The following is a 27,205-nucleotide window of genomic DNA, read 5'->3' on the forward strand; positions in this document are numbered from 1 at the left end:
CATTACCCTATGTTAGTTTTATAGCACCGACATATTCCAGAGCCCTGTACTGAGACTGTCATATTGGTGTATAGCGTGGGCACATCCTGCGTGATTAGGGTCTGGGTCACAGTGTTTTGCTGCTTGGGTTGGCCGGTAATATCGGACGCCCACAAAACTGCGATATGGTAGGTTTCAAAAATTGTGACTGTACTGCAGCGGCTCCTGAACGCAGCAACATGTCCATATTGGTGCCTTCTCCACAGTGAGTATAGGATACTGAACCCACCTGTATCGTCTTGCCACACTGCCGTTTTCAGTACGGAGGGCGTATTGAGCATGCAAAGATCCATTACTTATTTTTTGCTGTTAGCATTTCTTGCATTCCCTCTAAGGCCATGTAGAGTATTGTCGTACATAAGGCTATTGGGCCAGCATTTGTGATGCGGCTCAGCACTAGATATGGAAATATCGAGCCTACCCTATGCAGACTCTCTCATCTTTGTGCGCTCTGTAAAATGATGCGAATGTTATTCTCTGGTTTCTTGGATGACGTGGGGTAATTTCCATTGTAATTGCATGAGCAGCGCTGTGCCTGAATAGTGATGGTGTCAGGTAATCGAGCTGGGTAGGAGGAAACATTGACATGACTAGTGGTGGATGACGCCAGCATCCTCTACACTGAGTGCTAGGCTGGTGTTTTTATGTGAAAATGTTTAACCCTTCTAGACTGCCAAAAAGGCAAGAAATGTGTGTCTATCTATCTATGTATCTTAGCAGGTTTGCCTCTGCCACCAGATAGAAGGCAGCTATCCTATAAGTCAATTTATGACCTTTTACTGTAAATGGTCCTTTAGACATGACTTGGATAACAACTAAGCCAGCATCTCATCTGCAGACCACTGTTTCGGGGTAATTGCCCCTCATCGGTGCAGAGCAGCAATAGTGCTGCAGCTTTGTAATCGATCAGAAGTAATCTGCAAAAGGACTTTAGTGTATGTTAAACATTTGGGGGGGTCATTTACTAACCTACTTATGCCACTTTTGTGGCGTAAACGGGTCACACATATGTGCAACATATCCCCTTCACGCCACTTTTCAGAAGCGGTAAGCAAAGTGGGCGTGCTGTGGGCTGCCACGTTTATCTTTACAGCAGTTTTCTGGTGTAAAGAAAGACCTAAATCTAAGGCACCCGGGATTTGGCTCATCCTCCAGCAGCACAGGGGGATGGCGTACAGTAAATGTCCCCCTTGGCTTTTAATGTCCCTTTTCAAGGGAATCGAACCCCAGAAAGTTCTTTTAAGCCAGGCACACTGCCTTGTAGGGCTAGCTCAGCTGAATGTTTGTAATGAGATCTTTCACTCATTGAGCCGTCATTTAATTCTGGAGAAAGTCCTTGTGATCCATATGCAGATGAGCAGTTAAGTGCACGGCGGGCGGACCCACGCCGGTCTGTACACCGTTATTTCTTTTCTTTCCTTTATTAACGGTGCACAGAGGGCGGACCCAAACCAGTCTGCGCACCGTTATTTCTTCTTTCCTTCTGTATTAACAGGGTCAGGCCAAATGAATATGCAATAACCTGGCTCTGTCAATCAGGACGGGGGAGGGGCTGGCAGAGGAAAGGGGAGGAGCAAGGGTGCAGAGAGTGGCATGGGGCAGCCCTTGGTGCACTTATCTGCTCATTTGTACATGGATTAAAAGAATGATGCAACAGATCGCGAAGAGAAAGGTAACACTACTTTCAGCTGAGCCCTACAAGACTTTGTGGCTCGTTAACAGTGAATTTCCTTTCTTTAAGGCTACATTCACACGACCGTTGTGTGTTTTGCGGTCCGCAAAACACGGATGGCGTCCGTGCGCGTTCCGCAATTTGCGGGACGGTAAAGACACCCTTTAATATAACTGCCTATTCTTGTCCGCAAAGCGCGGACAAGAATAGGACATGTTATATTTTTTATTTTTTTTTTGCGGGGCCACGGAACGGAGCAACGGATGCAGACGGCACACGGAGTGCTATCCGCATCTTTTGCGGCCCCATTGAAGTGAATAGGTCTGCATCCGAGCCGCCAAAACTGCGGCTCGGATGCGGACCCAAACAACGGCCGTGTGCATGAGGCCTCTGGGACCTGCACCTATCCTAGCGATATGCCCCCATTGACTGAGATGGGAATACGCCTTTTAAATGAAGAGTGCTTCGAGCTGCGGTTGAGCACAGACTGCTGAGATGCACCTAATTTAGGACTCAGCCTGTGCCTTCTTACAAATTGGGCACATCTTCCGCCAGCGCTGGTCTATGATAAATCTCTGCCATGGTCCAGTCTACCAGAACTGAAGCTTGGGTCTTAGTGGATCCTTGCTTTGACTCAGAGTGGGAACCAGCAGGTCCTTAAAGAGTGCATGCGGAAATGATTGTCCTGGCAGCACAAGCCATCAGTAGATTATTTCTACAGAGAAAATCATTGTGTATTTATTATTTTAGGTTCCTTATTGGGAGAGAGAAACCGGGAACACAAAGTGAAGTTGCTCGGCTCATCAGTGAGACCCTGGAGCAGGAGCGATGTCAGCAGGAGATGTATGACCAGCAGTACTCGGAGGGAAGCACCGGGCAGGTAGTTGAGTAACTTTTTGTTCCTGTTTTTTCTTTAGATATGAAATCCTGTAGCTTGTCTTTCAACATAACATTCAAGTTAAGGATTCAGTTGCATCTGGAACCAGGAATGTAGCTTGATTTCTGAAACCTACAGCCCTTAGTGTTGTAAGCCTATAATCTCGTCCAGGTGCTGTAGGGGACATGTGTAGGACATCTGCTTTTAAATTTATTTGTAAGTTGACAAATTCAGAATTTCTGGCAAATCTTTTTTTTTTTCCCTGACAGGAAGAAGATTTTGAAGAGGATGATGAGGATAATCTCGAGTCACATCTACATGGAAATTCTGTCGAAGTGTTTGAGTTGCCTGAATGTGATGATCTAAACTTTCCATCAGATATGGATGCGTCTCAGCTGGCACTAAAGTTTAAAGAGGTAGACCGCTGCCAAAATGACCCCAGTCCCACATCATTCAGTTTTTGTACATCAGAAAAGTCAAAAAGTGTTGAAGATATTGCGAATGTCTGCAGTAGATGAGAGCCAGGAGATGTCCCAGTGTGCTGTAAAAACGGACACTTGATTGCTCATGCAGAGATCTGTGGGATTTGTTTAGAGGCACGCAGGGATGGGCCGCAGCAAGTAAAATATAGTATTACATAGCATTCATTGGTACTCGTGGTCACAAAAGGTTATCCAGAGCAGAGGACTTATTTTATTACTCCGAGTGTACATCCCCCTTTAAAGGGGTTCTCAAGGCATTTCATTTAATTAACGTATGGTGCTAAGGCCTCTTTCACACTTGCGTTGTCCGGATCCGGCGTGTATTCCACTTGCCGGAATTACACGCCGGATCCGGAAAAACGCAAGTGTACTGAAAGCATTTGAAGACGGATCCGTCTTCAAAATGCTTTCAGTGTTACTATGGCACCCAGGACGCTATTAAAGTCCTGGTTGCCATAGTAGTAGTGGGGAGCGGTATACTTACAGTCCGTGCGGCTCCCGGGGCGCTCCAGAATGACGTCAGAGCGCCCCATGCGCATGGATCATGTGATCCATGCGATCACGTCATCCATGCGCCTGGGGCGCCCTGACGTCACTCTGGAGCGCCCCGGGAGCCGCACGGATGGTAAGTATGCTGCTCCCCGCTCCCCACTACAGTTTACCATGGCTGCCAGGACTTTAGCGTCCCGGCAGCCATGGTAACCATTGAGAAAAAGCTAAACGTCGCATCCGGCAATGCGCCGAAACGACGTTTAGCTTAAGGCCGGATCCGGATCAATGCCTTTCAATGGGCATTCATTCCGGATCCGGCCTTGCGGCAAGTGTTCCGGATTTTTGGCCGGAGCAAAAAGCGCAGCATGCTGCGCTATTTGCTGCGGCCAAAAAACGTTCCGTTCCGGAACGGAAGACATCCTGATGCATCCTGAAGGACGGACTGTCCATTCAAAATGCATTAGGATAATCCTGATCAGTATTCTTCCGGCATAGAGCCCCGACGACGGAACTCTATGCCGGAAGACTATAACGCAGGTGTGAAAGGGCCCTAACTTGTGGAGAGAATCCTTTTTAACTCTTTAGGGCACATGCACACGACCGTGATTGGCCCAGGAAAGACAGTCCATGCGTTGGTCGCATCTCGCGGGCTGACCGCGTCTCCCCTGACCTGCACTGTCTATCATAGTACTGTATTTTTCACCCTATAAGACGCAGCGGCCCATAAGACACACCTAGGTTTTAGAGGAGTTATATATATATATATATATATATATATATATATATATATATATATATATATATATATATATATATATATATATATATATATATATATATATATAATTATTAGACCTCAGATCAGGCCTGCAATCAATGTTAGGCCTCATGCACACGACAGTATTTTTTCACGGTCCGCAAAAACGGGGTCCGTAGGTCCGTGACCGTTTTTTCGTCCGTGGGTCGTCCTTGATTTTTGGAGGATCCACGGACATGGAAAAAAAAGTAGTTTTGGTGTCCGCCTGGCCGTGCGGAGCCAAACAAATCCGTCCTGAATTACAATGCAAGTCAATGGGGACTGATTCGTTTGACGTTGACACAATATGGTGCCATTTCAAACGGATCCGTCCCCATTGACTTTCAATGTAAAGTCTGGAGTTCTTTTATACCATCGGATTGGAGTTTTCTCAAATCCGATGGTATATTTTAACTTGAAGCGTCCCCATCACCATGGGAACACCTCTGTTAGAATATACTGTCGGATATGAGCTACATCGTGAAACTCAGATCCGACAGTATATTCTAACACAGGCGTTCCCATGGTGATGGGGACGCTTCAGGTTAGAATACACAAAAAAACTGTGTACATGACTGCCCCCCCCCCCCTGTTTTTAACTCATTGGTGGCCAGTGGGCCCCCCCCCCTCCCTCCCCTGTAGTTAACTCGTTGGTGGCCAGTGTGCGCCCCCCCCCCCTCTATTGTAATAATAGCATTGGTGGCAGTGTGCGCCCCCCCTCCCTCCCTCTATTGTAATAATAGCATTGGTGGCAGCGGAGTAGAAGCATCATACTTACCTGGCTGCTGCGATCTCTGTGTCCGGCTGGGAGCTCCTCCTACTGGTAAGTGACAGGTCTGTGCGGCGCATTGCTGTCACTTACCAGTAGGAGGAGCTCCCGGCCGGACGCAGACATCGCAGCAGCAAGCAGGTAAGTATGAATCTTCTACTATTGCTAAGGCTAAGTAACCATGGCAACCAGGACTGCAGTAGCGTCCTCGTTGCCATGGTTACCGATCGGAGCCCCAGGGATTAAACTGCGACTCCGATCGGAACTCCGCTGCCACCAATGATCGGGGGGGGGGGGGAGGGGAGGCCGCACACTGCCACCAATGTATTAAAAGAATAGAGGGGGGGGGGGGGGGCGGGGGCGCACACTGCTACCAATGTTAATGCAATAGAGGGAGGGAGGGGGGGCCGCACTGGCCACCAATGAAATTTAAACTGGGGAGGGAGGGGGTCTGCCCCCTGCTGACTGGCAGCCCTGATCTCTTACAGGGGGCTATGATAGCACAATTTAACCCCTTCAGGTGCAGCACCTTAGGGGTTAATTGTACGGATCACGGCCCCCTGTAAGAGATCGGATGCTGCCAGGCAGCAGGGTGCAGTCATGTACACAGTTCGTTGTATATTCGAACTAGAAGCGTCCCCATCACCATGGGAACGCCTCTGTGTTAGAATATACTGTCGGATCTGAGTTTTCACGAAGAGAAAACTCAGCTCTGAAAAAGCTTTTATGCAGATGGATCTTCGGATCCGTCTGTATGAAAGTAACCTACGGCCACGGATCACTGATGCCAATCTTGTGTGCATCCGTGTTCTTTCACGGACCCATTGACTTGAATGGGTCCGTGAACCGTTGTTAGTCAAAAAAATAGGACAGGTCATATTTTTTTGACTGACAGGATACACGGATCACGGTCTCGGCTGCAAAACTGTGCATTTTACGATTTTTCCACGGACCCATTGAAAGTCAATGGGTCCGCGAAAAAAAACTGAAAACGGCACAACGGCCACGGATGCACACAACGGTCGTGTGCATGAGGCCTTAATCTGACCTCAGCTCACAGCCCCAGTCAAACCCCCAATGTTAATAAGACCCCCATTAAGACCTCAGATCAGCCCCCATGCCACAGAGCTAATCAAATTTAAAAACAAACACTTACCTTTCCTGCTCCGGACCTCCAGAGCGCTCGCTCTTCTTCCTGCCGCAGCGATCTTGTGACCCCACTCAGCCACAGCACAGCCGACGACCAGGAAGTGGTGAGTACAGAGCCTGTGGAGCGCTGCATCCACCGCTTCCCTGTCCTCTAGTACTAATGAGCTCTTCCATAATGGAAGAGCTCATTAGTATTCACCCCATAAGACTTAGTGCTATCCCCCCCCCCCCCCACTTGGGGGGACGACGACTGCGTCTTATGGGGTGAAAAATACTATAATTTATGATAGTCTCTCTGATTGCAGGGCTATTGCAGTGTACTCTCATCATTACTCTGCAGTAGCCCCGTAATCATGTATGAACCGACTGTATCCTAAAACGCAGCAAACCCGTTATAGGTGATAAAGTGGTTTTCCAGGATTATGGCCCTTTTTAGACAAACAATATAGAGCCCCTTTACTGTAATAAATAAACTAAACATTCCAGTTCCCAATAAAAAAAATACCTACTTTTTATTAAATACCAATCTTAAAAAGCATAAAAATTACTTGGAGACAGAATTCTTACATAATGTAAAGCCTCCAGGCGCTCCTGCAGTATCTCTAAACCATAACAACAGTACTAAAGAAGTATTAATCTCTCACTGCAAATTCAGTCACAACTGGGATCTTCAGCCAGCGGTGAGCTAATGTTTATTGTGATGAGATTACGGTACATATTGTATGTTACTGAAGTACGGGCGATGCACCCTGGCTGTGATTAATACCGATTTAAGTACTGTTATAGTGGTTTACAGATACTGCAGGAGCGCCTGGAGGCTTTACCTAAGGATTCTTTCTGCAAGTATTTTAATTTTTTTTAAATATTAGTATTTAATAAAGTATGTTGTGTTATTATTATTATTATTATTATTTTTTTATTGGGAACTGGGATGCTTACTTTGTTTGTTTGGGTTATGGCCGTTTTTAATTAGCTCCCGTAGCATGTTGTACCTAATAAGAAAATCCATACTCTCCTGCTGCTCTGTTCCGTAGCCCTGGCTCCGTTTGGCGATCCTTGTTCCCTGGTTTGTTTACTTCCAGCTGGTGTACGGACAGGGTCATGTGCGCCGCTGCAGCCGAAGACTGACCTCAGCGGTATAGTGTCTCCAAGCAGTTACTGTTGAGGCCAGTCAATGGCTGCGGCAGCACATGTGAACTCATCCGCTGGTAGTAAGCAAGCCAGGGACGGAAGATTGCAGAAAGGAGCAGCAAGTATGACTTTCTCATTTGCAAAACTCTTTATGGATTTATCGGTTTTTGCCCGGCCGAATCCCAGCATACTTGCCAGGTAGCAGCCAGATCTCTGCCAGTCCCCTTTATAGTCAATGGGGCCAGCAGGTATTCTGGTAACATCCGCAATGCAGGACCCAGAGAGCTCTGGGCGGCTGTTCTGTGCTGCGACTACTGCCGGCAGTGTGAAACGAGCATAATGGTACATAACAATGTGTTATCGCTTACATGTGACTAATTTCTGATGGAAACCAGGAATGGTCATCGTACTAGCAGCCATTTTCCTCCTGGAAGACTTCTCGGCATTCAGCCCTCCACTCTGCGCAGGTTTTTAGTTTTTTTGTTCTAGCACTTTTTGACCTGCACAGAGCATCCTCTCCATTTACTGCTACAGGGCTTCCATAAATAGCCCAGTGAGCGCGCTCAAAGCTCCATAGCAGAAAATGGAGAGAAAACCAGGCATGTCGGTGCTCCGATATTTGTGGAAATCCCATAGCAGTGAATGGAGGTTGGCCACGGATGTGCAGCTGCTCTCCCTTCACTTTAGGGGCCCCGTTCTGGCAATAAGAGCACTTTTATTTCAACTTGTTACAGATTCACTGATATCAACTGTGTGTGTCTTTTTTGACTTGATGAAATGTTTTTAGGGAACTTGAAGATGTATTAGGCCGGTATAATACATTGCAGTACTTCTGTATTCAGCGTAACCTTGACAGCTATCCTATCTGGCTTTTCCTCAGACAGGGCCTAATAGGTCTACTAACAAGACAGACCTAAGGACCGATGTTAGACACCCCGCAATCATGTTGCGAGGGGTGGGGGGGCGGTGGGGTGACAGAGGGAGCCCATTTCCTCTAACAGTGTGGATGTACCAGCCCATATCTAAGGCCTCATGCACACGAACGTTGTTTTGGTCCGCTTCAGAGCCAAATTTTTTCCGGATCAGATGCAGACCCATTCACGTCAATGGGGACCGCAAAAGATGCAGACAGCACTCCGTGTGCTGTCTGCATCCATTGCTCAGATCCGTGGGCCCGCAAAAAAATAAAATAAAAATAGAACCTCTCCTATTCTTTTCCGTTTTGAGGACACAAATAGACATTTCTGTTATGGGTGCCCGTTCCGCAAATTGCGGAACCCACACGGGCGGTATCCATGTTTTGCGGATGCACAGTTTGCAGTCCGGAAAACACAGCACGGTTGTGTGCATTAGGCCTTAGGGTTTTCATGATCTGGATGAATTTTACACACCTGGAGAATCCCTTTTTAATGCTTCAGTAGGATGTAAAAACCAAAGATGTTCTTATTAAACATACTTGTGGATACCTTCTATGTACTAGTGTTGGGTTTTACTAACACAAGGGTTTCTTTTCTTCAGCTCCAGCTAAAGCATGCCGTCACTACTGCTGAAGTCAATCAGCTGAAAGACAGGGTGAGTCCACCTGCTGCAGTTTTCTGCTTAAGGCATGCATTAACGTCGACTCCACTGATTTCCTTAAATTTTCCTGTCACTTTACGCTTTTAAGATATCTATATTTTATTGGGATGTAATGCTAGGGTGTCTCCTGTGGTGACTATGAGATGTTGGTATGGCAAGTGTTTATACGGCAGAGCTGGCTGCGAATGCTAAGACGTTTTCACAGGTGGACATATGCTAATAAATATGATTTTTATTTTATTTTTTATTTTTGCGGTCTCCCCTGTCTCTTGCATTACTTTTTCCTTTTAAAATGTCCTCTAGTTACAGTTCTCAGTGCCATTTAAGAAGTTTTGATCGGTCCAGATCTGCATTCTTTAACAGATTGGATGTGGACCTATTCATTTCAATGGGACCGCAAAAAATCCATCAGTATGTCCATTCCACAGCCCTGCAATAAAGCTATAACCTGTCCTATTCTTTTCCATTTTTCGGACAACAATAGACATTGTTACAATGGGTCAGCCAAAAAAAATAAAAAATGGGACGTCATTTGTACTTTTTTTGTGGATCCACATTTTGCAGACAGCAAAATACGTACGGTTGTCTGTAACCCCCCGTGTCTCAAAGGATCAGCGAAGCAGAGATGTATAGCGTTCAGCACCTTCATTTTAGCAATTGATGGGTGTCTCGCCACCTGGGCCAAAACTGATCAATAGCATTGCTTGTGGTACACTTGAAAGTGGACCTGACTGCTCTCCTATGCTGCCCTGTCTCCAGCCTTTCACTGTATATCCTTGAGCTCATAGTGTTGCCCACTTTCCTGTTATACCTCAAGACGGGGGGGGGGGGGCTTTTGGGCAGACCTTCCCCAGCGTGGCCAAACCTGCAGATGGAATCCTACTTAACTGATCCCCACAGCTGCTGCGGGTACTTCGCTCCCAGCACCCTGTCACCTTGTTTGACACGGGTCAAATGGCTGCGTCAGCCAATAACTCCCCACAATGGTGACGTGTGACCCAGTGACATGACACATAGGGTACACATCACTACTGCACTGGCCACGTGAAACTGGGAGACCTGATATCTGCATCAGGGGAGCGAAGTAGCCGGAACACGGCGGCAAGGATCAGGTTAGTATGATTCCCTCCACAGGATAGCCACCTCAAATTTGAAGGGCAATTTCTAAACTGCGACTGTGCCTTCATTTTTTATGTCAGAGACATACTATGCATCAAAATGTAGGTCTGGGTCTTGTGATTCTCACAATATAAAGCTCTTTGCTGTAGGATTTATAATTTTTAAACTATACTACTACGTTTTAAGATGGCAACTGCCAGTGAAGTGAGCAAGTTGGAGCAGTTTGTTTTTAACCGCTCTTCTCTGCCCTTGCTGTAGAGCGAGTTGCCATAGGAACCGAGGTGTGTGAGCAGCCAGCAGAGTGACAAAAGCTAGAGTGTGAGCTAAAAAAATCAGAACATGATTTCTAAACTGCCACCACTCCCTCATTTTCAAGCCCACCTACACAAATCGGCTGCTAATGTTTTTATAAATGTATGTTTTAATGTAACTGTGAAGCACTTTGGGCAACAACATTACAATTAAATGTGCTATATAAATAAATAAAAGTTGAAATGCATTTCTCACTCTATCAAGCTTGCCATGTGCACTTTTTAAATTTGATCAATCAATTGGTTTGTGTAATGTTTTACTATCTTTACCCACTCCAAACACTCCACACAGTTACTCTGCCCAGTTCAACCTTTCCACAGTTACTCCAGCCACTCCAACCACGCAACAGTTACTCAAGCCACTCCTCCCAGTAACTCCGCCCACTCCTCCAGTTGTAGACTACTGGTGGAGGCAAGAACACTTCACACAATTTCCCCAAAAATTTCTAGTTGTATATTACTGTTGAAGGGGCCCTAACAAAAAACTTTAATTTTTTTATATTTTAGATCAAGGCTGCAGAGAATGAGAAGATGGATTGGGAAACCAATCGGTTGAAGTATAAACAGTCTGTTGAGGAAAACAAGGAAAAGATTAAGAAGTTGGAGACCTACTGGTTGGAGGCTCAGGCGCTTTGCAAGACTGTTAATGAACATCTGAAGGAAACTCAGGAACAGTATGATACATTGGAGAAGAAATACACCAAGGCCAAGAAAGTACTGAAGGATTTTCAGTTAAAGTAGGTTCTCTACCACATATCACTCACACTAGGTCAAGATGATGCATGAACACAGCCACACTTTCTGGTGTCCAGATCACCGAAGTGGCTGTGTGATACTTTGTTTAAATGGCCATAAAATGATTCACTGTGTAATGTATATGCATTCAGCACTTTCAGTATGAGTACATGCTTTCCTCCATATACCAAAGATGCATTGACATTACTTTATTTCTCCCGAAACTGTGCCATACCTCTCCATAAGTTGTGTATTTGGAGCATTTACTTGGAGCTGACCTGCAGTTACCATATAACACCAATGTGCAGGTGTGGTGCTATTTCTAAAGTAGCCATTAAAAAAAAAAAAAATCCTGGACAAAAAGGACCTCTCAGCTTGATCAGCCCTATTAAACTAGGCATTTTTCTTGTAGGGTTGATGATGCTGATTAAAACAATATCTTTATTTTGTTTTTAGCTTGTACCGCTGTGGAGATTATTATTACTTTTATATTTATCCAAATTAGTTAGAGCACCGAGGGGCTGGTTGTAGCACTAGGAGCACCGCTAAAGCTAGGTCCCAATGCTCAGTATACTCCCTCCATCCCATTGACTGTTTGACAGGAAAAGACGTCTCATCTTGCTCTGTCTTCTGGGTGGAATGACTTTGTCGGCACCTGAGCACTGTGAATCGGCACTGCTCAGCAAGCATCTGCAGACCGTGAGCACAGAAGACAGGGCAAGGTGAGATGTCTTGCTCTGTCAATAAAATGGGAAAGGGGGGGGGGGATAGCCTTAGTGGTGCTCCTAGTGCTACAGCCAGACCCTCGGTGCTCTAACTAATTAGAATAAACATAAAAGTATTTATCTCTGCAGCCTACAAGGTAAAAATACATAAAAAAGATTTAATTTTAGTTGTCATGATAAACTGGGCAGTTTGCCTGGTTTGATGGGGTTGATCATGCAGACAGGTACTCTTTTTTTAAATGACCTTAGTTTAAAGTGGCATTCCAATCTTATATAAATGATGGTGTATTGCTAGCATATGATATCATGACTGGTGGGGGGGGGGGGGGGGGTCTGTTCTGTGGGACCACAGCAATCCTGAGAATAAAGGGGCTGCAGCGCTAGTTCAGCAGTGTTCCCTTCCCTGTTTTTACTGCACAGTGGTGCCCCCGCTACCCATTGTGCAGGGAAGCTGCAGGATCCCGTTCACTAGAATGGCGCATCCGTGGGGGCTGGACTAGCGGCACTGTGCAGTTAATGTTAGACAGGAACACAGCGCTAAACCAGCACTGCTGCTCCTTTTTATTCTCAGGTTTGTAGTGGGTCCCAAAAGACCACTTTAGAAGAAGGGAGAACCTCTTTTATTAAGCCTGCTGGGAAAAGTTAGGGAACTTCCCTTGAAATCTATCTTTTGTGGAAGACTAGCCAATTTAAATTGGCTTTAGCTCACCCATGGTTTGACCCAAAATATAGGTTAACCCAAGTCCTCTTTATTATATCAGGCATCGACCTTACCATTTCTTTGTAGCTGTTACATTTCTTTCTTTTTTAATTATAGGGAAATAGAATTTGAGAAGAACGAACTGGAACACAAGGAACTTTTAAGGGAAAAGGACAGACAACATGCTGAGCAGATGAGTCTTCTATATGCAAGGGTAACACTGATTGTATTAGGGGAAATGCTATTGGAGCGGAGTACAGGCTCTGCTGAACATCATTTTGTACATATAAACTTAATCCTACACCTTGGACCTATAAATGACCAGCTGTTGAATGGAGAAGTTTCAGAAACATTTACATTATTAGGAGCGGCTTTTTTTATGTGACTTATGCCCAACGTTGAGTTCTATTAGTATCGGGTCATCGGTATAAACAGGCTGCACAACCCCTTTAAGAAAACCCTATACAGCCTAACTCTGCAAACATATTTGCTTGCTTTCTGTCCCCTGCCTTAGGGCTCATGCACACGTATTTTTATTTTATTTTTTGTTCCGTTACAAGTCCGTATGCGGAACCATTCATTTCAATGACTGTGTATATTCCCTGTCCGCATGTCCGTTCTGCAAAAAAATAAAACATGTCCTATTGTCTGTTTTGCGGACGAGGAAATACTGTTACAATGGAAAAAAATAAGGATGCAACACGGATGTCGTTTTTTTTTTTTTTTTTTTTTTCATATTTTTGTGCGGATCTGTGTTTTGCGGACCGCAAAATACATACTGTTGTGTGCATGAGCCCTTATTCTAATGTACGCCTGATGGGTTACAAAGCAATAAAGGACAGATAGAAGGGAATGTAACTGCAGGGCTGTGACGGTGCAGGGCTTATTGGTTGTTACTATGCACAAAATGGTACCCTTATCTCCCCCGACGAAGCCACATATCTGGCGAAACATGTCTGGAGGGGTGGCGTGGTGTGCTCACAGGACAGTGGAGGGTCATAAAATCTATGATTGCAGGGAAAGTGTGCAATATAGGAGGTGTGTGTGTGTGGAGAAAAGATACATAGTATCAGTGTGCCTTAAAGGGAGTCTGTCACCAGATTGTGACCTTTATAGACCGCTTACATAGCGCTCTAGCATAGCAGTCTATGATTCTAATGGTACCTTTGATGTTTGCTTGTGAAGTTCCCCCAAGGCAAAAACTGACTTTTATTCAAGGGATCGCAAGTGCCCAGGGAGGGGTTCACCTTGTTGGAGCCCAGGCTGTTCTGCCTCTTTTCGTCATATCCCCGCCCCAGCCTCTTCCTCTGCCCGCCCCGCTCTTCCTTTGCGTCCTCCTTCTCTGCAGCGAGATCCCGCGCCTGCGCTATCCATTGCTTGGCCGGGGCATGCGCACTGCGATGCCCATTGTGGGCACGGCATCGCAGTAGCTACTACGCATGCGCCGGCCAATGGTGAGAAACAGCGGCGGGGAGGCGGACCGGGGAAGGGATCTCCCGGGGAGGCGGACCGGGGAAGGGATCTCTTTTTGGTCAGTTGACCGGTTGGTGTTTTGTCGAAATTATCCCGAGGGTCCCAACCAGGGCCTCTAAAAGATTGTTACTATGGAGACACATTGTCTGCATAGGAGCTGTGGTAAGAAAACGTTTGGTCCGAATTGAACATTTTTGATATTTAGATGTGTTAAGGCAAATTAACAAAAAATGGTAGTAAAGGCATACACAGCTTTTAATGCCGAGGAAGCCAAGTGGCTATACTCCTTGTATAACAAGAAAAAGAAATACTGCATGCAAAGGCCGCACATCGTATAAAAAAATATTTATTTATTATTATTATTATCATCAAATAGGATGGACAGGCATGGTGTGTATAGGAATAAACGCCCCACGCATAACGCTAGTCACAGCTAGCTTCCTCAGGGGTCTATGTATATTACATTGTAATAATAATCACCTGTTAAATAATTGGGGAGGGACAGAGATGTTGAATCGCCGCAAATGTTCCCCCAGTGCAGAGACCCAACCCACATAAGATGGCGGCGTGCTGGCAACAGAGTCTGCACATGCGCACGATGGCAAAACACCGGAAACCAGACCACGGTGTGCTCCAGTCGCCGGAAGCGTGTGTAAAAAAGAAAATTATAATTACATAATACTAAAAATGTGATTATAAAAATAAATAAATGTGATAAACCAACACCATAAATGTGACATTTAATACAAATAATATATGCCATAAAAATGAGAAGTGTGATAAGGATAACAATAAAATAGGGAAGTAATAAATTATATGCAAGAAGATACTGCCATAGAGTGAACATAATAAACATATCCAATAATAACATAATTGTATATTTCATAAAGCACTTTCCCAATTATGGTCATTTGGCTACACTTCTCCTGTCGCTACCGCAGCCTCTTACGATTTATATTCATGCTATATGCCCTTCGGTCATCTTGTCATGTTTGGCAAAAATTTAAATTTTATGAAGTATCCATTGAGTGACCAGCGTTATATTCTACATGATGCACCTTATATTAAATCAACATATTGGAGTAATTTCATGGTTCCTTTTTCTCAAATTGTGTATGTTAGCTGGAAATGGAAGGATAATGAATAGTGTAACGTTTATCTGGGTTTGCTCCTAAAATCTATTTTGCTGCACCATCTTTGGAAATGTGATAGAGATTTAGAAATTGGCCAAGTACAGCAGTTGTGTAGGCGGCAATATTAAACCTGTTCACGAAGATGATGATACTTTCAAAATATATTTAAAAACACTCAATTCATTGCCGCAGTCTTAAAATAGTCATAATTGCATACTCTATCTAATGGATTAGAATGAAGCTCTGGTTATTAAAAATAGTCTGAGGGGAGTTCTCAAGAGCAGACATCGTTCCATTCTCTTGATCTGTGTGTGTGTGTGTGTGTGTGTGTGTGTGTGTATATATATAACAGTATGTGGTGTATCTATAAGATGAAGATAAAATGACTTCTTCATCACTTTGTAGATTACAGCTCTAGAGAACAAACTTGGCGCATATGAACAAAAACTTCAGGTGATCCCAAACCATAAATATGAAAACGAGGAATTCACGCCGCATACTGCGACGGCTCCGACGGAGGCTCCAGCTGAACTGGAATCAGAAGGTTCGACCCTCCTAGAGTCTTCCATATCTGGTAATTGGAAAAACAAAATCTACATATTTGGATTTCCAGTATTGAAACGTTTTGTGGTAAATTTAAAGATTTTACTTAAACTCCCCTTCGTCTTAGAGGGGTTATTCACTTTCACTAGGGATTTTCCAGCTTTCTTGTTTTAATTTGCCCACCATCCAGCTGTACTTGTGGAGAAATAAATACTCGCCTGCTCCCTGCCACTCCATATTGGCTCCTGGGCTCCCGTCACTGGACTTCCAGTCCCTGTCTGCCAACATCTGGACGAACAGGGCCACGTGCACCTCTGCAGCCAATGACTGGCCTCAGTGGTGATGTGTCCCCAAGCGGCACATCAGTACTAGGTCACGTACCGCTTGGGGACATATCACCACTGAGGACGGTCATTGGCTGCAGCAGTGCACTTGACCACATTTTAGAAGTGGTGGAAAAAAGGTTTTGTGTTTAGAGGGATACCTTTTTATTTATGGCAGTGCCCTTCCACATGCCTATCAATGGTCGTCGCCTCGCTTCTCAGTTGTGTTGCGTGTGGAAAGGTATTTACCCATGATCCCTTCAGCAAGATCCCACTTTGCTGTCATATAGGAAGCACACAGAAGGTTTTGGAGGGCCAGAAGGCATCCTGCACTGTGGTACTTGAATAAAAGACGCGCAGAATATGTCAGCGGTGGGATTCCTTTTGCTTAACATTCTTATGGTTCTGATTTAACATCATTTGTAGTGAAAATTACTCGTTTAGACTTGGCTGACAGTCTTTGATTGACACTAGATTTTGATGCATGCGTGGGAGAGATCCAACGTTTGGACACCAGCGCCAGCAGAGCCAAAGCACAGCTTGCTCTTAAAGTAAAACGCCAGCGACCGTCGAGGAACAAATTAAAGGGGCTAATTGTTGGCAAGGAGCAAAAATTGTTTCAAGAGGTAAGATCATAAAAATGAAATATATTCGATTCAAAGGGGTCGTGCCAAGTTAGAAACGCATCTCCTATCCGCAAAACTGGAGACGAGTAACTGATCGGTGGGTGTCCTGCTGCTGGGATCCCCACAGTTTACTAGGAGAGTCCTGTACCCCTGTTTGGATGGAGTGAAAGGTAGCCGTGTCTGCCGCCACTCCATTCTATATGGGTCTGCAGGAGGTACCTGAGTTCTGCTGTTATCCGGCAGTCCCACCTGCCACCATGAGGACATGGATCCCTTTTTCTCATGATCAGTTCAGGGTCGCAATGGCCTGACCCCCATATCAGATACATATCAATATGGTATAAGTTTCTGTATTGGCACAGCCCCTTTATATAGGTTGTCCCGTATCAACATTTATGGCATATCGTTATGGATATGTGCGTGTCCCACCTCTTGGACCCTGCTCCTATCTCCAGATCAAAGCCCCCGAAGTGAAGGAAAGCACACCGTGCATGCATGGCATCCTCTCCATTCACCACTATGGGACTGCCTGACATAGCAGAGTAGTGCTTGGCTATTTTTGGAACTCCCATAGCGGTGAATGGAGTTTTTTAGAATTGGTTAAACGGGTTTTCCTATTTATTTATTTATTTTTTAATACTGATAACTACTGTTGAGCGAACTTGTGTTTTCAAGTTCGGCGTACAAGGTTCTGGTTATCTAAGAATTCCGTTATGTATTCCGCTACCATGGACCTTGACCTTAACTCGTCTGTTGTAGAGGAATCCATAATGGAATTCTTAGATAACCTGGACCTTGTACGCTGAACTTGAAACCACAAGTTCGCTCAACACTAGTATCTGATTGACTGGGGTCCAGCATGTGGGGCCCCATGGATCAGCTGTTTGAGGAGACTGCTACCTCCTGACCGCTTACCAAGCACTGCACCGTACATTGTTAATAGGCTGTGTTTGGTGTCGCAGCTCGGTCCTATTTCATTGATTGTGTGAGCTGTGCCTAGGCCATGTGACCGATGAACGTGACGTCACTGACCTAGGGTAAACTGCGAGAATGCAGAGAGCATTGGTGCCTTCTCAGACAGCTGATCGGTGGAGCTCCCTGGTGTTGGACCCTCAATCAGAAACTGATCACCTATCCTGAGGAGAAGGTCATTGGAAACCCCCTTTAAGCCAAATTGAGAATTGTATTGGACTTCTTTAATTTTCTAATCCACATATAAACACCACATAGGAGGATGAAGCAGAGGAAACCCTCCAAGCTGAAACTGTGAGCCCTAGTGAGAAAACGGACGATTCTGAGGACCAGCTTGGCTCCCAAGATGAAGATCAAAGGATTGAAAAGTCTCAAACAGCAGAAAGTTTAGGTAGTCTCCTGGAGTCAAACCCTTCCATTTCCACTTCCTCCTCCCCAGCCCACAGGACTAACACTGAAACCATTCTAACCTCCAGTCAGTCTCCCACTGGGGAAGGGCTAGCTCAGAGTTCCTCAGGAGGATACATTAGGAATACCAAGCTGAGAGAATCTAAAGGCAAAGGCAAAGTCGCCAAAGGTAAGCTTGGGTAGAAGACAAACTACGTTGGTACAAAAGACCCAAGTTCCAGCGGTAACTATAACGTGGGGCTGTAAAGTCAAGTTAGGGTTGTATCAATAGCAATCCTGGGTCGGTGCAGAAATGAGGATAACCTCAGTAAGATAAGAATTGATCCAGCACCTGTGGTTGAGGGATAAAATCCAAGTTTATTTAGCTTGGAATAAACTTGGATTTTATCTCATGACCACCAATGCTGAATCAATTCTTATTTTTTATATTAACCACGCCTGCTGGAGCAGGATCAATAAAGAAAGGAGGAAGTTTGCTTAATGTGGTGAGCTGGATTTCATCCTATATTGACTGCAGAAATTAGGACTTTTAGGCCCTACACACATTGTGGAATACGGATTCCGAGGCAGAAAAAACTGCAGCGTAGTGCCGTACCAGCAAAGTGTATGAGATTACACAAACCTCATGTACACTTGGCGGATTTATTCTTGTGTGCAGAAATTGACCTGCCGTACGTATTTCCATTATTAAATCTGCGGCAAATCCGTACCAACAAATGCTGTTAGAAATTGCGGATTTTGGTGCAGACATGATGCAGAAATGCACATAAATCCTCACCTTGAAATTCGTGCAGATCTTATGTGCGTTCTCTCTATGCCTATGCGTTGGCGGTCTACATCAGGAGTACACAAGCTGGAAAGTGCAGTGTGCGGTGCTTTACTGTACAGTGTAGGAAACACTCCCTACCCCCAGTGCCTCCAATTGATAAGGATATGTCAGAGTTTTATATCATTGAATTCCAGAGGAGAAAATTAAGAAAATATTACTTTGTTGACTAACAGAACGTTGTCACTAAATCCCCCTGTTCTGACCGCAGAGAATGCTAGCCGCAGCTTATCCCCACTTCTGCGGTCCTCTCTATGGTATATAGGTCATGTAAAGCCAAACTGAGCTCTAGTTTTTCCAGGCTTGCATCTACTGCTATGTGGTGATGTAGTCACATCTCAGGGCGCTGGGCTAATGATGTCTTCAGGAGCAGCTGTACCGCTTTGTTCGTGCACTGTATTTTACATTGGATCTCTATATCTAAGTCCTGCAAATTATGCACAGCGGTCCATTGATTTGCTCATTTATATTTTTTAGGAGTGTTGAATATTTTATTCCTTCTCTCCTCTGGAAGAACAGAATCCATTCTAGTTACATTACATTCATGTTTGTCTCCATGCATACCACACAAAATGCACTTTATATTTGCTCGACCGCTACATATGTTGTATGTTTAGCTATAAAATGCTGTGACTTGTTATTTGCCTGCATAGATGACAAGAGAAACGACGATAAAGCTGCAGATTCGACTGAAAACGCAGGAAAGCATAAAAGAAGGTTCCCAGATTTTGGGTAGGAGACCCCAATGCATATTGCTGTATATATTTTATTTATTTTATGTGTTTTTACATAAAAATAAAAGAATATTCCATCGATACTTACCGTCGTGCATTTCTACAGACTGAGGGATGTCAACATTAAGGGGTTGAGGTTGCCACTTGCACCCGGGCAATAGCTGTAACATATTTGGGCAGTACACAGCCTATTCAGGTTTCTATATATATATATATATATATATATATATATATATATATATATATATATATATATATATATATACAAATTTAAAGGGGAACTTGGCCAAATTAACCGTAGCCGTTTATGTAAGGAGATCACATCGGTGAAGTCTTTTGAATCGCCACTGATTTCCACTCAGATGGTGTATGTGTTCCCCATGAAAAAAAAAATTCAATTGCCATTGTGCAATTTTCTTAGGCTTTGACCACGTGGAGTTTTTGTATGCGGATTTATTTAACTGTAAAAGTAATTATGACGTGAATTTTATACATATAGTCACAAATCTCATCTTACAGCCTGAGATCTTGGGCATGCCGTAGCTGCAGGATGGCGCTGGTAGCGGCTCGCACATCTGTACTTGCCCTCTGCAGAAGAGCTGTGTACATTGTCTTGTGTGTTGGCTTCATTGCTTTACAACCTAAATGTTTTACTTTAGGGGACTGCGAAAGTCTGGAGGGAAAGGCAAAAGGCAAGACCGGGAGAATCAGAGGGGATCCTTGGATAGTCGGTAAATAATACGCTTGGATTGTGTTTCCTTTTATTCACTGTTGGTTGTGTGTGGTTCAGAAGTCAAATATATTCCTCGGGATCGGTCACCCATGTCTGATCGGTGGGAGTCCGACACCCGGGACCCCCGCTGATCAGCTGTTTGAGAAGGCACTGGTGCTCCTGTGAGTGCCGTGGCCTTCTCTGTGCTCACCAGGCACAGCGCCGTACATTGTATAGTGGCTGTGCTTGGTATTGCCCTCTGTCTGATTCACTTCAATGGGGCTGAGCTGCATCTAGGCCACGTGACCGATGAATGTGTTGTCACAGGCCTAGGGAAAGCTGTAAGAAGGCTTCAGCGCTCACAGAAATGCAGCTGCCTTCTCAGCTGATCAACGGGGTCCCTGGTGTCGGACCCCCACCCATCAGATGGTGATGAGGATAGGTCATCAGTATTAAAAACACAGAAAACCCCTTTAATGTTACGGCTGATGTCATTGGATGGTGAAATCCTATTGAAGGTCGGTGCTGTATGTCAAGCTTTTATTAATTCTGTTCTGTCTTATTTCCAGTGGTTCCAGGGACTTGCTGGATGAAGCTGGAAATCAGTCCCTGTCGGATTCAGACTCCCCAGTTCCTACTTGCATGCCCTTTTCTTGGTTTGGTGAAAGCCACAAGGAATCTGCGTACAGTGGCAGCATGTCCTTCCCCAGCTCTGACCCTCTGGATGAGCAGGAGAGGGCCCGACTCAAGGTAATGACAGAGAGAATATAAGGAGCTTATCAAATAGCCCAAATTCTTAGAAAAACCAGTAAGACCACTGAAGACACAAACCTCTTTTTTTTTTTTTTTTTTATATTTTCCATTTTTAGACTGACCTTAACTTTTATAGTCCTCAGTAGAAAGACTTCCTGAAAGGCCAGTAACAAATTATATTTACTAAGATTAAAGGACATCTATCAGCAGATTTGTACATATGGCACTGGCTGACCTGTTACATGTGCGCTTGGCAGCTGAAGACATCCGTGTTGGTCCCATGTTTATATGTGTCCGCATTGCTGAGGAAAATTATGTTTTAATATAGGAAAATGAGCCTCTAGGAGCAACGGGGGTGTTGTCATTACACATCCAGGCTCTGCTTTATCGGCAACTGCCGCACCCTGTGGACTTTTATTGACAGGGCAGGTGTAATGACGTTTTCACTGCCTAGGCCTGTTAATCAAAGTGCAGAGGGCGCAGCAGTTGCAGAGAGAGAAGAGCCTCTAGGTGTAAGGGTAACGCCCCCTCATTTGCGTATATTAAAACATTTTTCTCAGCAATGCGGACATATTATTCATATCGGACATCAGCGCCGATTACTGGCTGCATGCAATGTTGTTCCCGGCATATGTGCAGCTAGTAATAGATACTGGACAACCCCTTTAAGCCGTAGTAGTGTAACCAGTTTGAGCCAGCTGCTTGCCCCTTGTGAAACTATGCTGGGAGTGTCTTTAAAAATTCATGTACTCCCGACATGGTAGGCTCTTAAGACATTCCTGATGAATAGTGCATCGGGCAGCTATTTCAGGCAAATGTAGACTGTAGAGTGCTGCCCTGTATTATTAGGTCCAAATTAGGGCAAGTACATTAGTACCAAATGCTGGCAAAGGGTTGAAGTGACAACCGTCAATGAAAAACGGTCATGTTCAAAGGAGTTGTCACTTCTCATCCCCTTGAGAATGCTGCCCTACAGTGGTGTAGGAAAGGGAACCAACACTTTACAGACGGGTGACCTTGCAGGTTAACGAGGTCCCATTTGTGGATTCTTAGATCAGTTATGTTCACATTTACAATGTGGTTTCCATTATAAACAGAAGCCAGAACTCCACCACCAGTCATCTACCAGGAAAAATAACACTGCATTCAGCGCTGATTTATTGATTTATTTTTTTACCATCAAACAAGGCGGAATCTGCGATGGAGGCTCTGATGCGGATGTGTATAGAGCCTTACATTTACTATGCAACGCATTCACTTTCAGTTTTAATGTTTTACTTTGTAGAATGTTGGAATCCTGAATCCACCAGACGGGAAATGCTAAACTCTATCTTATAAGTGAAATGTCTGCAGACTTTTTAAAATTATTTTACTTTAAATTATCTCTCTGAATATCTGTGTTATCTGGAACAAAGTGAAATGCTGAAAAACAATAGGGGAGGCATCATGCTAAGTAAGCAACTCTCTGGACTGACTTACATCTGTATTAATTTGGCTGATAATTCAAGTCCGTCTTCCCCAGTACCAGTTTTATAATGCCAACCAGGTGCGTGCTGTGCCAGCGGAAGCTGTCACATTGACCATGGTGTCTGAGATGCATGCAGCACGTTATAGAGCAGGAGGAGCTGAGCAGATTGGTATGTAGATTTATAGGAAAAGATTCAGTAAATCTTTATTCATGAAAATCCTGCTCATTTTGGGTTTTAAATTCCTGGAGGTGGTCCTTTTAGTGATTGACAGCCTTCCCTCTATGACTGTGTATACAGAGAGCTGTCAATCACTGATGGGACCGCCTCCTGGACTTCAAAGCCCAAAATGAGCAGGAATATAAATGAATGAAATACTGAATCTTTTCCCATAACACTATATATCAATCTGCTCAGCTCCTCCTGCTCTAGAACATGCTGCCTGCAGCGCTCGTGTACTGAAGAGCACATTTAATAGCAGCAAGTCTAAAATCTAGACTGTTTATGCACTGCCATATTGTATGTTGATTATATTCGGGGTTTGAGGTTCTACATCTATCAAGATGTTGCACATTTATCGAGCCATACACTTCTGAATTCTGGTTTCATAAAGTGGCAAAATAGGGCCTTTGTGACTTTTTGGGCTCATTTGTGTAAAAGTTTTGCAACAGTTTGCATTTTTACACCAATAACTCCAGTTCTGGAAGGTGGATGTGGATAGCCGGTTGATTGTCCAGTTTTTTTTTCATCTGTCCCACCAGCCATCAGGACCTGTGGTGAAATCCGTACTCACCTGGTCCCCACCACTTTGGTCACTGCTGAGGACAGTCATTATTTGCTGCATCGGCACACATGACTTTGTCAGTGACTGGATACTGGAAGTCATTCACCCCTGACCCTAGTTTGTGTGATGCTTATATGATTATTAAGGGGCAGATAACAGTCTATGCGCTCTTACAATGGGCCATGGAGACATCTGAGAAGATCACATTGGTTTAGTTTGTGATCTTGGACCTCCACAGATTTCTGGAAAGAATCTGCTCTACAGACTAGTGCCACCTTGGGCATTGCTCCGAGATTTCAGTTTCTTGAAACAGTCTATCAAACATTTCATTCACCAGAATAAAGCTTTGCTTAGAGTTTATCAGATTTCCAAAATCAAATTCTGGTGGTCAGTTGTGGTCTGAGAACAGACTGCACCAATGAGACCTTCTCACATGCAACTGTGATATACCAAAACCTTTTGACTAGATTTCCCCTATAGAAATTGTCGTCCCATTTATTGCTACACTCAACCTATTGGTTATTTCATTACTATTCAGGAATATCTCTGTACCCTGTACACTTCTCTGGTAATAGACATACTCTAAGCAGAGAAAGCGGCCATTGTCCATGTCGTCACTAGCACCGTGAGAGGGATGTAATCTAATCCCTACATCTGCTGCCACTGTGTCCTGTCCTGGCTGAATCCTTGCTCTTGACTATACAATAGAGCCTTATTTTCTGAGTTTGCCTGTAGAGATAAGGGAGTAGTAGGTCTTAATTATTTTATATTTGGCTCCAAATCCACAGCATAGAAATGTTAAAGGGCATCTGTCAGCAGTTTTGTACCTATGACACTAGCTGACCTGTTACATGTGCACTTGGCAGCTGAAGGCATCTGTGTTGGTCCCATGTTCATATGTGTCCATCATTGCTGAGAAAAATGATGTTTACATATATGTAAATGAGCCTCTAGGAGCAACGGGGGCGTTACTGTTACACCTAAAGGCTCCGTTCTCTCTGTAAGGCTCCATACACACGTCCGTAATAATGGGTCCACATCCCTTCTGCAAATTGCGGAACTGGTGCGGACCCGTTCATTCTCTATGGGGATGGATAGGATGCGGAGAGCACACTATGTGCTCTCCGCATTTCCGGAGCGTGCCTCCGGTCCGCGGCTCCAGAAAAAAATAGAACATGTCCTATTCTTGTCCGCAATTTCGGAAAGGAATAAGCATTTCTATGGGGGTGCCGGCCGGGTGTATTGCGCATCCGCAGTGCACTACAGACATGTGAATGGAGCCTAACTGCTGCGCCCCTCTGCACTTTGACAGGGCCAGGTGTAATGACGTTTACACTGCCTAGTCCTGTCGGTCAAAGTGCAGAGGACGCAGCAGTTAGAGAGCGCAGAGCTTCTAGGAGTAAGGGCAACGTCAAACATCATTTTTCTCAGCAATGTGGACACATATGAACATGGGACCAACACAGATGTCTTCAGCTGCCAAGTGCACATGTAACAGGTCAGCCAGTGTCATAGGTACAAAACTGCTGACAGATGCCCTTTAAATGCTAAAATTCTGGATACCTGCAGCCACCACTAGGAGGCGCTTACAGCTGCATAATAAACCAGACAGAATTGTGTAATGTAACTCCATCTATGAAGAGGAATAATATAAATGCCAGTAATATATATATATTAGCCGTATAAAGGGGCTTTGTTACTGAGGTAGTGAATACGCCAGGCTCTCTTTTGGTTCTTGCACGCGGCGCTGAGCGTTGCACTTATGTGACGTATTGCGAGTAATTTGGTGCACTGGAATTGATTGCACCTTCACCCCTCTCCTGCAACGCAGTTCACTTTGCATTTGTGTTTGGATGTTTTCTCTGTGATGAAGGCGAGGGACGAGGATAATCCAGTCTTGTTTCTACTTGTTTTCAGAGTAGAGTTTACATAGATGATTCATACAGTTACCGCCATTGCTCTGATCTATCAGGGCTGGTGGCAGAGCCCTCCCTATCGGGACGCTCGCACACTTTCACCTTCTCGTCTAATGAGGTGAGTTGTGTCCATGGTGTGGTTAGTGTTTTGTGTCCCTGCATGTCCCTCGTGTCGTCCTAATCATTTGTGGGTTGACCAGTGTTCATGACTACAACCTTTTCAGTGTCTGGTATCATGAGATTTATGTGCCGTAGAGGTAAATTCACATGACCGAACATCACTGTCCACAAGTCATTTTGCAAAAAGTACGAAATAGGCACTGAAAATGTCACCGTCTTTTTTCATTTTCATTACTTAACCAGAAAAGATTTTTTTTTTAAAAGTTAACCCTAATAATGCCAAATTAACATTACACTGCACATGGGAGGTGTTTGCAAGAGACGTCATCAGTTCAGATCTGCTGATGGACGTGATGGAAGATACTTCTATTGAGGCTGTGCAGCGTCGGGTAAATCCACCATTCGCTAGCTTGGTGCTCTCATTATGAGAAGAGATGGGGCCAGAGAGTCAGTATATATTCTGCTAGCTTTTCCCCATCCCAGAGATCATCACTTTAAGGGCAAGTCCACGCAGGATGGAGCTGCTGCAGGTTTTACCTGGTAAAAATCCTTAGATTACAGTACCAGGCAAGTGGATCTGACGAAGCTGAGCCATATGGAAAATGACACGCAGTGCAGAGTTTGAAATCCGCAGTGTGTTTAGTTCTCTTGCGGATTTCCACTGTAAATTCAGCCCTTTTAAGGGGCATCTGTCAGCAGATCTGTAGCCATGAAACTGTCTGACCTGTTAGGCTACTTTCACACTCGCGTTTGGTGCGGATCCGTCATGGATCTGCACAGACGGATCCGTTCAGATAATCCAACCGTCTGCATCCGCATTGAACACCATTGAAAGTCAATGGAGGACGGATCCGTTTTCTATTGTCATAGAAAACGGATCCGTCCCCATTGACTTACATTGTGTGTCAGAACGATCCGTTTGGCTCAGTTTCATCAGACGGACACCAAAATGCTGCAGGCAGCGTTTTGGTGTCCGCCTCCAAAGCGGAATGGAGACGGAACGGAGGCAAACTGATGCGTTCTGAGCGGAGGCAAACTGATGCGTTCTGAGTGGATCCTTTTCCATTCAAAATGCATTAGGGCAAAACTGATCCGTTTTGGACCGCCTGTGAGAGCCCTGAACGGATCTCACAAACGGAAACCAAAACGCCAGTGTGAAAGTAGCCTTACTTGCGCACTTGGCAGCTGAAGACGTCTGTGTTGGTCCCATGTTCATATGTGCCCGCAATACTGAGAAAAAAGATGTTTTATTATATGCAAATGAACCTCTAGGGGGCGTTGTCATTACTCCTAGAGGCTCTGCTCTCTCTGCATCTGCCGCGCCCTCTGCACTTTGTCTGACGGGGCCAGGCAGTGAAAATGTCATCACACCTAACCCTGACTTCTCTTAAAGAGTTTGTCACCAGAAATACCTAAATTAAACTAGCTGACATTAGCGATGTGCTAAATCTTGCGCCTGCGCCGTTCAGTATTCAGCGCAGGCGCAGTAAGGAAGTCTGCAGCCAGTGAGCATCCTTCCTTCACTGTGCCTGCGCAGAATACTAAACTGCATGGCGCAGGCGCGAGATTTACCATGCACTCAGGGCAGGAGGATCAAGACTTGGATGGAGGAGATAGAGGTGGAAGACGGGAGCCTCTAGGAGCAGGAGCAATGCTCAGCCCCCCCATCCCCCCCCCCGAGGCTAGTTTGCATATTGTAAGTTACATTTATGGAGTAACAGGGGCATGGATAAAACTAGGAATAGGCTAGTTAGGTTCACCTGACATCAGCACATCGCTAATGTCAGCCAGTTTAATTTTGGGTATTTCTGGTGACAGAATCCCTTTAAAGTCAAAGTGCA

General features: G+C 44.8%; 1 protein-coding gene across 4 annotated transcripts in view; it reads left to right on the forward strand.

Moving 5' to 3' along the window:
- Positions 1–27,205, forward strand: part of LOC122944462 (neurabin-1-like) — a 102,909-nt gene that overhangs the window by 58,780 nt on the left and 16,924 nt on the right. For 2 of the 4 annotated variants that reach the window (XM_044302741.1, XM_044302742.1), the window contains exons 6-17: positions 2,462–2,591; positions 2,858–3,004; positions 8,926–8,979; positions 10,923–11,152; positions 12,693–12,789; positions 15,587–15,755; positions 16,522–16,673; positions 17,904–18,222; positions 19,533–19,611; positions 20,273–20,344; positions 20,895–21,075; positions 25,246–25,362. In XM_044302741.1, coding sequence (XP_044158676.1) covers positions 2,462–2,591; positions 2,858–3,004; positions 8,926–8,979; positions 10,923–11,152; positions 12,693–12,789; positions 15,587–15,755; positions 16,522–16,673; positions 17,904–18,222; positions 19,533–19,611; positions 20,273–20,344; positions 20,895–21,075; positions 25,246–25,362 — 1,747 coding nt within the window. The remainder of the gene's footprint in view (positions 1–2,461; positions 2,592–2,857; positions 3,005–8,925; positions 8,980–10,922; positions 11,153–12,692; positions 12,790–15,586; positions 15,756–16,521; positions 16,674–17,903; positions 18,223–19,532; positions 19,612–20,272; positions 20,345–20,894; positions 21,076–25,245; positions 25,363–27,205) is intronic. The other 2 variants (XM_044302744.1, XM_044302743.1) reach the window with 2 other exon arrangements.

This window comes from Bufo gargarizans, chromosome 8 (assembly GCF_014858855.1).
Source record: "Bufo gargarizans isolate SCDJY-AF-19 chromosome 8, ASM1485885v1, whole genome shotgun sequence".
NCBI lineage: Eukaryota > Metazoa > Chordata > Amphibia > Anura > Bufonidae > Bufo > Bufo gargarizans.